Source organism: Anomaloglossus baeobatrachus, chromosome 1 (assembly GCF_048569485.1).
Source record: "Anomaloglossus baeobatrachus isolate aAnoBae1 chromosome 1, aAnoBae1.hap1, whole genome shotgun sequence".
Classification (NCBI taxonomy): domain Eukaryota; kingdom Metazoa; phylum Chordata; class Amphibia; order Anura; family Aromobatidae; genus Anomaloglossus; species Anomaloglossus baeobatrachus.
In genome coordinates, this window is record NC_134353.1 from 750982733 (window position 1) to 750995457 (window position 12725).

Here is a 12725-nt window from a genome sequence, read left to right on the forward strand (position 1 = left end):
ATTGACCCCGCTTTACAAACAACATCTACCAAGGAATTCAACTAGGGGTGCAGTGAGTGTGTCAACACCATATGTGCCTCACATTTTACACTATTGGCTGGTGAAGAAAGAGAATAATTACATTTTTACCACTAAAATACTTTTTTTATGGAAAAAAAAGAATTGTTCTTGTATCTCTGTATTCTGAGAGCTATAACTTTTTTTTTTTTTTTTTTTTGTGGGACAAGACTCTTTCAGCAATACCATTTTTATTTACATGAGACCTTTTCTTTGTCGCTCTATTGGGAGACCCAGACAATTGGGTTGTATAGGCTATGCCTCCGGAGGCCGCACAAAGTACTACACTTAAAAGTGTTAAGCCCCTCCCCTTCTGCCTATACACCCCCCGTGCTCCCACGGGCTCCTCAGTTTTTTGCTTTGTGCGAAGGAGGTCAGACACGCACAGCACAGCTCCACAGATTGGTCAGCAGCAGCTGCTGACCATGTCGGATGGAAGACAAGTGGGCCCATATAGGGCCCCCAGCATGCTCCCTTCTCACCCCACTCTTGTCGGCGGTGTTGTTAAGGTTGAGGTATCCATTGCGGGTACGGAGGCTGGAGCCCACATGCTGCTTTCCTTCCCCATCCCCCTCAGGGCTCTGGGCGAAGTGGGATCCTATCGGTCTCCAGGCACTGAGACCGTGCTTCATCCACAACTCCTGTGGAGACTGCTGGATAGGAGCCGGGTACCGTTCAGGGACATGGCCCTGCTACGTGAAGGTACTCTGTATCCCTGTGGGGACCGCGCACGGCAACACCTCAGCTTTGCTGGGTGTGCTAGTGCACCGGGCCGCGGCGCTGACCGGGTTAAATGTGCCATTACACACTCAGCGTCGCTGAGTGTGTTTATATGTAGGGGCTACCGCGCTAACCGCCGCTGCCATGGGAAACTGCGGCGCGGCTGGGACTTGTAGTTCGCCGGGGACTTCGGCGTGTACCGCGCTTTTACGGCGGACACGCTTATACTCGAGTCCCCGGCTTACTTGCGGCCTAGTTTTCCCTTTCTCCCGCCTTCAGCCCTGACAGGCAGGGGGAAGGGCGGGACGCTGCACGTAACGAGCAGCACTGAGGGCTGGAGTATGATTTGCATACTCCACCCCCCTCACTGTGCACAGTGCGGGCACCAGTTCCCGCACTTTCTCGGCCACGCCCACGGCTCCCTCCTCTCGTCAGGACGCCGCAGCCATTCCTGTCAGCTCCTCCGACGCTGCAGAGAGGGACAAACCCTGGGAGACCCAGACACGGTCTCTGGTGGCCTCACAACCGTTTTAAAGCGGGTGGTAAGCAGCACCTGTTGGTGCTAGCCCCATGGTGCTGTAGTGTATTGATACATGATTTGTTTATAGTATATACTCTACACTGTATGAGCACAGTTCATTCTGGCTATATACCCTATTGTGTTACACAGGGAAAACAATAGCATGGCGCCCACAAAAGGCAGGGGTGCCAAAACACAGGCTTATTATGCTGCCTGCGCCGCATGTATGACCCCACTACCGGCAGGTTCCACTGACCCTCATTGTGTGCACTGTTCGGCCCCTGTGGCACTTATTCAGCCAGAGCCTCTGCTAAGAGGGGCCCAGGGGGAGCCACCTGTTGACACTGTCCAGGTGACGGGGACTGAGTTTGCAAAACTCTCTGAGACTATGGCTAAGATACTAGAAGCTTTGCAGTCCAGGCCGGTATCTCAGCAAAGGGACTCTGTTGAATCATTGTCCCCTGACCCCCCTCAGTTGGTCCAACAATGTCCTCCCGGGGTATCTCATACATCCCAGGCTGAGGGTTATGACTTAGACCCCAGCCCCAGACCGAATAAGCGGGCTTGCTTAGAATTTCCCTCGACATCATATTGTTCAGGGTCTCAGCGGGGGGAATCTCTGGTTGATGATGCGGAGACAGCTGATCAGGATTCTGATCCTGAGGGCGCTCTCAATCTTAATACTCCAGACGGGGACGCCATAGTGAACGATCTTATTGCGTCCATCAATCAAATGCTGGATATCTCTCCCTCAGCTCCTCCGGCGGAGGAGTCAGTGTCTCAGCAGGAGAAATTCCGTTTCAGGTTCCCCAAGCGTACACCGAGTATGTTTCTAGACCACTCTGATTTCAGAGAGGCAGTCCAGAATCACCATGCTTGTCCAGATAAGCGTTTTTCTAAGCACCTTAAGGATACACGTTATCCTTTTCCCCCTGACGTGGTCAAAAGTTGGGCTCAGTGTCCCAAAGTGGATCCTCCAATCTCCAGACTGGCGGCTAGATCCATACTTGCAGTGGAAGATGGGGCCTCGCTCAAAGATGCCACTGACAGGCAGATGGAGCTCTGGTTGAAATCCATCTATGAAGCTATCGGAGCTTCTTTTGCCCCAGCATTCGCAGCCGTATGGGCGCTACAAGCTATCTCAGCAGGTCAGGCGCAAATTGAAGCGGCTGCGCCACAAGTGGCATCCATTACCACCCAGACCTCGGCAATTGCGTCTTACGCTATTAATGCTGTCCTGGACTCTGCGAGCCGTACGGCGGTTGCGGCCGCCAATTCGGTGGTACTCCGCAGGGCCTTGTGGCTACGGGAATGGAAGGCAGATTCTGCTTCCAAAAAGCGCTTAACCAGTTTGCCAATTCTGGCGACAGGCTGTTTGGCGAGCGTCTGGATGAAATCATCAAACAATCCAAGGGAAAGGATACATCCTTACCCCAGCCCAAACAGAACATACCCCAACAGAGGAGAGGGCAGTCGAGGTTTCGGTCCTTTCGGGGCGCGGGCAGGTCCCAATTCTCCTCGTCCAAAGGGTCTCAGAAGGAACAAAGGAACTCTGATGCATGGCGGTCTAAGTCACGTCCTAAAAAGACCACCGGAGGCGCCGCTAACAAAGCGGCTTCCTCATGACTTTCGACCTCCTCTAGTAGCATCCTCGGTCGGTGGCAGGCTCTCCCGCTTTTGCGACACCTGGCTGCCACAAATAAAAGACCGCTGGGTGAGAGACATTCTGTCTCACGGTTACAAGATAGAGTTCACCTCTCGTCCCCCGACTCGATTCTTCAGGTCATCCCCGCCTCCCGAGCGAGCCGAGGCTCTTCTGCAGGCGCTGGGCACTCTGAAGGCGGAAGGAGTGGTGGTCCCTGTTCCTCTTCAGCAACAGAGCCACGGTTTTTACTCCAACTTGTTTGTGGTCCCAAAGAAGGACGGGTCTTTCCGCCCGGTCCTGGACCTGAAACTGCTCAACAAACACGTAAAAACCCGACGGTTCAGGATGGAATCCCTCCGCTCCGTCATCGCCTCAATGTCCCAAGGAGATTTCCTTGCATCGATCGATATCAAAGATGCTTATCTCCACGTACCGATTGCTCCAGAGCACCAGCGCTTCTTGCGCTTCGCCATAGGAAACGAACACCTGCAATTTGTGGCACTGCCGTTCGGCCTGTCAACAGCCCCACGGGTTTTTACCAAGGTGATGGCTACTGTAGTAGCGCTCCTACACTCGCAGGGTCACTCAGTGATTCCGTATTTGGACGATCTGCTGATCAAGGCACCCTCTCAAGAGGCATGCCAACGCAGCCTCGACGCTACCCTGGAGACTCTCCAGGGTTTCGGGTGGATCATCAATTTTCCAAAGTCAAATCTGACACCGGCCCAATCGCTGACATATATCTTGGCATGGAGTTTCATACCCTCTCAGCGATAGTGAAGCTTCCGCTGATCAAGCAGCAGTCACTACAGAAAGGGGTACAATCTCTCCTTCAAGCCCAGTCACACCCCTTGAGGCGCCTCATGCACTTCCTGGGGAAGATGGTGGCAGCAATGGAGGCAGTCCCTTTCGCGCAGTTTCACCTGCGTCCCCTTCAGTGGGACATCTTACGCAAATGGGACAGGAAGCCGACGTCCCTCGACAGGACCGTCTCCCTCTCTCAGGCGACCAAAGCTTCCCTTCGGTGGTGGCTCCTTCCCACTTCATTATCGAAGGGGAAATCCTTCCTACCCCCATCCTGGGAAGTAGTCACGACGGACGCGAGTCTGTCAGGGTGGGGAGCGGTTTTTCTCCACCACAGGGCTCAGGGTACGTGGACCCAGCAAGAGTCCTCGCTTCAGATCAATGTTCTGGAAATACGGGCAGTGTATCTTGCCCTGAAAGCGTTCCAGCAGTGGTTGAAGGGCAAGCAGATCCGAATTCAGTCGGACAACTCCACAGCGGTGGCATACATCAACCACCAAGGCGGCACACGCAGCCGGCAAGCCTTCCAGGAAGTCCGGCGGATTTTGATGTGGGTGGAAGCCACGGCCTCCACCATCTCTGCAGTTCACATCCCAGGCGTGGAAAACTGGGAAGCAGATTATCTCAGTCGCCAGGGCATGGACGCAGGGGAATGGTCCCTTCACCCGGACGTGTTTCAGGAGATCTGTTGCCGCTGGGGGGTGCCGGACGTCGACCTCATGGCGTCCCGGCACAACAACAAGGTACCAATGTTCATGGCACGGTCTCAAGATCCCAGAGCTCTGGCGGCAGACGCCTTAGTTCAGGATTGGTCGCAGTTTCAGCTCCCTTATGCGTTTCCTCACCTGGCACTGTTGCCCAGAGTGTTACGCAAGATCAGGGCCGAATGCCGCCGCGTCATCCTCGTCGCTCCAGACTGGCCGAGGCGGTCGTGGTACCCGGATCTGTGGCATCTCACGGTCGGCCAACCGTGGGCACTACCAGACCGACCAGACTTGCTATCTCAAGGGCCGTTTTTCCATCTGAATTCTGCGGCCCTCAACCTGACTGTGTGGCCATTGAGTCCTGGATCCTAGCGTCTTCAGGGTTATCTCAAGACGTCATTGCCACTATGAGACAAGCTAGGAAACCAACGTCCGCAAAAATCTACCACAGGACGTGGAAAATTTTCCTGTCGTGGTGTTCTGCTCAGGGTATTTCTCCCTGGCCTTTTGCCTTGCCCGCTTTTCTGTCCTTCCTTCAATCTGGACTGGAAAAGGGTTTGTCGCTCGGCTCTCTTAAGGGACAAGTCTCAGCGCTGTCTGTGTTTTTCCAGAAGCGCCTAGCCAGACTTCCACAGGTACGCACGTTCCTGCAGGGGGTTTGTCACATCGTCCCTCCTTACAAGCGGCCGTTAGAACACTGGGATCTGAACAGGGTGCTGATGGTTCTTCAGAAACCACCATTCGAGCCAATGAGGGATATTCCTCTCTCACGCCTTTCGCAGAAAGTGGTTTTTCTAGTAGCAGTCACTTCACTTCGGAGAGTGTCTGAGCTAGCAGCGCTTTCATGCAAAACCCCTTTCCTGGTGTTTCACCAGGACAAGGTGGTTCTACGTCCGGTTCCGGAATTTCTCCCTAAGGTGGTATCCCCCTTTCATCTCAATCAGGATATCTCCTTACCTTTTTTTTTGTCCTCATCCAGTTCACCAATGTGAAAAGGATTTGCACTTGTTAGATCTGGTGAGAGCACTCAGAATCTACATTTCTCGTACGGCGCCCCTGCGCCGCTCGGATGCACTCTTTGTCCTTGTCGCTGGCCAGCGTAAAGGGTCACAGGCTTCCAAATCAACCCTGGCTCCGTGGATCAAGGAGCCAATTATCGAAGCTTACCGTTCGGCTGGGCTTCCGGTTCCCTCAGGGCTGAAGGCCCATTCTACCAGAGCCGTGGGCGCGTCCTGGGCTTTGAGGCACCAGGCTACGGCTCAGCAGGTGTGTCAGGCGGCTACCTGGTCGAGTCTGCACACTTTCACGAAGCACTATCAAGTGCATACCTATGCTTCGGCGGATGCCAGCCTAGGTAGACGAGTCCTTCAGGCGGCGGTTGCCCACCTGTAGGAAGAGGGCGTTTTACGGCTCTCTTACGAGGTATTATTTTACCCACCCAGGGACTGCTTTTGGACGTCCCAATTGTCTGGGTCTCCCAATAGAGCGAAAAAGAAGAAGGGAATTTTGTTTACTTACCGTAAATTCCTTTTCTTCTAGCTCTAATTGGGAGACCCAGCACCCGCCCCTGTTTTTTTGTGTACACATGTTGTTCATGTTGAATGGTTTCAGTTCTCCGATATTCCTTCGGATTGAAGTTACTTTAAACCAGTTTATAATTCTTTTTCCTCCTTCTTGCTTTTGCACCAAAACTGAGGAGCCCGTGGGAGCACGGGGGGTGTATAGGCAGAAGGGGAGGGGCTTAACACTTTTAAGTGTAGTACTTTGTGCGGCCTCCGGAGGCATAGCCTATACAACCCAATTGTCTGGGTCTCCCAATTAGAGCTAGAAGAAAAGGAATTTACTGTAAGTAAACAAAATTCCCTTCTTTATCCCGTTTTTAGTCCACTTTTTTGTGCGGTATGATGAAAGAGCATAGGGTTTTTTCCACTTTTGTTTTTTATGGTGTTCACTGAAGGAGTAAAATGAGGGCCCTTCTATAGATCAGGCCGTTTCAGTCTCCACAATATCAAAAAATGTGTACTTTTTTTTTTTTTCTTTTTTCCCTATTGTTCTTTTGTGTGATTTGTATTTATATAGCAGCAAACTATTCCAGAGCACTTTTCAATTAATCAGGGACATGTACAAGCAATAAAAACAAAACAAAGTTAGGCCTTGTTCACACACTGCGTTTTTACCTGCGTTTTTGCTGTAGAAATTTCTTGAGAAAATGGTTGTAACCTTTCTGCAGACATTCCCCAGCAAAACCTATGGAAAAAAAAAAAGCTGTGTGCACACTGCATTTTTTTCTCAAGAACATTTTTTCTGCAGAATTTCTTGAGAACAAGAATGAGCATGTCACTTCTTTTCTGCAGATACCTGCTTTTTTTGCCATAAATGGTAAAAAAAAAACGCAGGGACCAACCTGTGGAAAAAACAGACCAAAACGCGGTAAAAACACAGGCGTTATTTGTGCGTTTCTTTTTTACCACAAGTGCGCTAATCTTTCAGACTCACCTTTTTTTTTTTTTTAGTGTGAATAGAGCCAAACAAAGGAGTGAGGACCCTACTCGCAAGATCACAATCTATAATGAAATAGGGGGGACCAAATAGGTAGAATGTGCTTATTGTGTATGGACCCGCCATCATTATAATAAATAAGGGTTTTCATCTAAAGCTGTATAATTTGGTAGCAGGATCTGTCAAGTTCAGTTATCGTGTGTATGGAGGATGTGGAGAAAGATGAATAGGAGAGAGCAGATTATGATGAACATTTAGAAAGAGTGAACAGTGGAGAGTTAGGTTAGTGAGTTGAGGTAATAGGCCTGTTTAAATCTGTGTTTTGAGAGCATGGACATAGAGGCTAGATAATAGTCGGATTGTTTTAGGTAGTGCATTTTAGAACACTGGCACATCACAGAAGAAGTTTTGGAGACTGAGGTGCAAGGCTCGGATTATGGAGGAAGCGAGTCTGAAATCGGTTACAGAATGGAGATCGCAAGTAGGGTGATAGATGACAAAGGAGATGTAGGATGGTTCAGAACTGAGAGCTTTGTGGGTGAGAGAAGTTTGTATAGATGGACAACAAGTAGAATGACTGGCGCAAGGTAAAGGCATCGGTGAAGCGGGTGGCCAAAGCATTTTTGGCATTGTAAAAATATGTTCCCTGGCTACCGCATTCGGGACGGATTGGAGATGTTGCATAGACTAATATTTAAGTATAATGTATACTTTGGTGTGAAGAACATGGCACTTCTGTGGATGGTGCACAATCAGGATCCAGTCTCATAAGAGTGTAGAAAATGACTTGGCACTGATGAGATGAGAAAATAATTTTGATAACTTATTTCAATGCAGTACCAGCACAGATGTTTTGGTCCTCAATGGACTTTCATCAGTGTGCCGTGTGTAACTGTGGAGGAGAGTCAATGAGTGCTCTGTGAGCATCACAGTATCCATTTCTGTAATTAACACAAACCTGTTTTAAACAATAGGTTATTTTCTGATTGCAAATTCATTTTACTATATAATATCTGATTAATATAAGAGAGCAGGCGTTTTCCTGAAACAACTTCTGCGGTTTTGCTGCTGTTCTTGTGGTGGCTTTGGTGCCGATGGCTTTTGCTCTGTACTATTAAGTATGAGCTTGTTGCGTCTTTTAACCGCTTTAGGGTTTGGAAACCATAGAGGTTAAAAGAAGTGTTCTAAGAGGGGACATGTGCACAGCAATGTTCGTTTTATGGGGCACTATTGCATCGACTTCTCAGGCTTATTCTGGACAGAATCCGACACTAAAGACGCCATGTGCATATATCCTTCTGATGTTTCTGACTGTCTTACCACGTCAAAGTGACAGTGCAGATACGCCCTTACTTACGTAGCGCTCACTAATATACAAATTAGGCACACTGAATACAGTTTTATGGTAAAACAATAATGTAACAATTTATTAAGATTGCTAGATAATCAATTATGGAATGGCAGAAACAATATTACCCTGTTCTATTGATTCCATTAATGTAAGTCATGCAGTCAATATAAATCATAGTATATAGAGAAATATGCATCAATACATTACCATTAGTATTGTAACATCACTTCTCCATCGGAAGGACCACAGTGTCAGCGAGAAGGAGAATACTTTGGTCTTATCGTCACAGAAGTAGTGCGTCCACTACACCACCTGGAGTGTCCCTAACTCGCTGAACAGGATCCCCCTTATTTATACACCGCTCTCACATCCTCCTCCATCACAGCTGCTTTTAAGGCAAAACTAGATCTTGTAGCTATTTGCCCATAATGTCCTTTCGGAATCTGACATCCCAAACTGTGGGAATGACTCCCACCTTACCTGGTGTTATTAACACAACCTTAGTAGAATGAAGATCCAACTCGTCAGACAAAGGGGTAGATCTCTCTGGTACTACTGCTTTTTCATCAAATTTCCAATATATAATTGTATCTATCACGTGTGATTCAGATTTGGTGTCAGCATTCAATACTATGGGGCCCCACTACAAATACAAACTGACAATGGTTCACACGTTGCAGGACAACAGGTCAAAGAATATGCTACACAGAACAACATTAGATGGGTATTTCATATGCCATATTATCCTTAAGCCGCTGGTTTGGTGGAAAGAATGAACGGATTGTTAAAATCCATACTGAAAAAACTGATACCCTGGTGAATTCAGCAATGTATGGGACAGATTTGTGACCATTCTTAGGCTATGTGCGCACTTACCGGATTTTGCCGCGGATTTTCCGCGGATTTGCTGCATGTTTCGCTGCAGAAAATGTTCATAACATCTCTGCAGTGAATCACCAGCAAATCCTATGGAGAAAAAAAATCCTGTGCGCACTGGGCGGAATTTGACAGCTGCATGTTTTGCTGCGGGATTCCCGCAGCAAAAACAAGTGCATGTCACTTCTTTTCCGCACATCGCTGCGGGATTTCACTCCATTGACTCCAATGTTAATCATGAAATCCCGCAGGGAATAACGCAGGCAGCAAATTCTGTGCGGTTCACTGCGTTTTCCTGCGTTATTCCCTGCGGTATTTCGCGGTTTACCTACGGTAATGTGCATCGCTTGTCTGCGGTTTTGCAGGGAAGTGATGTCATTACAGGAAGAGGAAGCCGTGCAGAGAGTAAACACACAGATCACACACACACACAGACATCACAGACATAGAACACAGACACAGACACATAGAACACACATAGAAAGAAAACGGAAATATAGAAAAAAAAAAGAACGTGGGCTCCGCTGCATATTTACCTTCCAGCCGAGGTAAGCACACAGCGGCGGCCCGGTATTCTCAGGCTAGGGAGGGAGGGGGGCAGGGATAATGTCCCCTGCCTCACTCCCCCTCCCGCAGCCGGGAATATCAGCCGCAGCTGCCCCGGGACTGTCGCATGCATTATGCGGCAATACCGGCGTGTCCTCTGCTCTTCTTGCCACCATGTAGCAGTGGTAGCAAGGTAATACAAGGGGTTAATGGTGGTGGGGGACCACCGCCATTAACTCCAGGCTTGATCATGGCAGCGTCTATGTGACAGCTGACATGATCAACCCGTAAGTAAAGTGAATAAAACACACACACAGAAAAATCCTTTATTTTAAATAAAACAAACAAGCCTCGTTCACCATTTTATTAACCCCCCCCCCAAACAAAGCTCCGCCGTAATCCACAGGTCCGACGTCCTGCGCTGCTTCCATCCAGCCGCGACTGTCACAGACACAGCGCTGAATGAAAGCAGCAGACAGCAGAGGTAATTACCGGTCATTTCCCACGGCCGGTAATGTGAACTCACTGCCGACCGTGGGAAATGCAGCGATCTGTCCTCCCTCTATCTGTCTATCCCTCTGTCTATCCCTCTGTCTATCCCTCTGTCTATCCCTCTGTCTATCCCTCTGTCTATCCCTCTGTCTATCCCTCTGTCTATCCCTCTGTCTATCCCTCTGTCTATCCCTCTGTCTATCCCTCTGTCTATCCCTCTGTCTATCCCTCTGTCTATCCCTCTGTCTATCCCTCTGTCTATCCCTCTGTCTATCCCTCTGTCTATCCCTCTGTCTATCCCCTATCTCAGAATTAAATGACTTTTTTTTTTTTTTTTTTCAATGTGCTTTATTGCATTGAATGCAATAAAGCACATCCCAACCCGCACGCGGCGAAACCGCGGCAATACCGCGAATAATACCGCGGTAAAACCGCGGCAAACCGCATGCGGTTTTCGGGTGCGGTTTCCCGCGGTTTTTTACCGCGGGTGCGGTAATCTTTGAGAGCATGCTGAATTTTCACAACAAAATTCCATTTCCCAGTGCGCACATAGCCTTAGTTTTGTCAGGGTTTTTGGTTACAATAAAGAATCTCAAATTTTTACCTAATGACTTTTTTCCTTTTCAGTGCGACTTAGTGCTTGATGCAGCTCATAGGAAGAATAAAGACTTTACTGGGGGGCCAAAGCGTGAAGACATTGTGGATAGCATCCTATTCAAAGCTTCCGATTTTGTTATGGTGCAGTTTAAAGACATGGATGTGAATTATGCAAAAAGAGGTATGCAACATATTAAAAACTGTCTGACTTGGATTGTTATTTTGCTTTTTTTTATCCCTTTTACATTCATGTACATTGTTCATCAGGTACAGGTGCATAGATAGGGCTCAGGAGCTGAGCTTGCTGCATATACCGTGGCTGCTGTCTGTTCATATAGCTGAACCTGCCTCTGACAGCAGTGACTACAGCTAGCGATCTCTGATGAGTGTTTTTAACCATTGTCTTTCTGTGTAGCAACATTTAAATGTAACAAAAGAAAATTATCGGCACTCCTCAATGGAAATTTTAAAAAAAATATCTTTTTCTTTATTTAAACATCATTAAAAACTCTGAAAGCCACAGGCTGGATCGACATTGTCCTGACGCGTTTCCATCTTAAAAAGCACCTTTATTCACAGGATAAGATTTAGTATGTGAGTGATTTATTAATACAAGTAAGCTACCAATCAATATGATTTAATTAGATTCAAACAAAAACACGTTTCAAAAGAAATAAACCAGTCATTCAATAGAGTTTAATATGAATTCTACATAGGTTGTGCATGATTCAAATGTGTATATTGGAATTTTTACCATGGACTAACTGTTTAATCATAATATATGTATTTAGAAAACTAAACATAAATTTACATATGAAGAAATGGGGGTGGGGGGATGAAACTATTGCTCTAGCCTAGAGTGCTTGATGAAACAAGAAACTGTTTTAAGAGATCATAGTATCATAGTATCATAGTTTTTAAGGTTGAAGGGAGACTCTAAGTCCATCTAGTTCAACCCGTAGCCTAACATGTTGATCCAGAGGAAAGCAAAAAAAACCCCAATGTGGCAAACAAGTTCCAATGGGGAAAAATTTCCTTCCTGACTCCACATCCGGCAATCAGACTAGTTCCCTGGATCAATACCCTGTCATAAAATCTAATATACATAACTGGTAATATTAAATTTTTCAAGAAAGGCATCCAGGCTCTGCTTAAATGTTAGTAGTGAATCACTCATTACAACATCATGCGGCAGAGAGTTCCATAGTCTCACTGCTCGTACAGTAAAGAATCCTCGTCTGTGATTATGATTAAACCTTCTTTCCTCAAGACGTAGCGGATGCCCCCGTGTTCCAGTCGCAGGCCTAGGTGTAAAAAGATCTTTGGAAAGGTCTCTGTACTGTCCCCTCATATATTTATACATTGTGATTAGATCCCCCCTAAGCCTTCGTTTTTCCAAACTAAATAACCCCAAGTTTAATAACCTGTCTTGGTATTGCAGCCCACCCATTCCTCTAATAATCTTGGTCGCTCTTCTCTGCACCCTCTCCAGTTCAGCTATGTCCTTCTTATATATCGGTGACCAGAATTGTACACAGTATTCTAAGTGCGGTCGCACTAGTGACTTGTACAGAGGTAGAACTATATTTTTTTCATGAACACTTATACCTCTTTTAATACATCCCATTATTTTATTAGCCCTGGCAGCAGCTGCCTGACACTGTCCACTAAAGTGAAGTTTACCATCCACCCATACACCCAAGTCTTTTTCTGTGTCTGTTTTACCCAGTGTTCTACAATTAAGTACATAATCATAAATGTTATTTCCTCTACCCAAGTGCATGACCTTACATTTATCTACATTAAATTTCAATTGCCACTTCTCAGCCCAATCCTCCAATTTACATAAATCTCCCTGTAATATAAAATTATCCTCCTCTGTATTGATTACCCTGCAGAGTTTAGTATCATCTG

The 12725-nt window shown here is 47.3% G+C and overlaps 1 protein-coding gene across 7 annotated transcripts in view; it reads left to right on the plus strand.

Moving 5' to 3' along the window:
• The window catches only part of ATXN2 (ataxin 2), a 183566-nt gene that overhangs the window by 58240 nt on the left and 112601 nt on the right, over window positions 1-12725 (plus strand). For all 7 annotated transcript variants that reach the window (XM_075323804.1, XM_075323758.1, XM_075323785.1 and 4 more), the window contains one exon: window positions 10842-10992. In XM_075323804.1, coding sequence (XP_075179919.1) covers window positions 10842-10992 — 151 coding nt within the window. The remainder of the gene's footprint in view (window positions 1-10841; window positions 10993-12725) is intronic.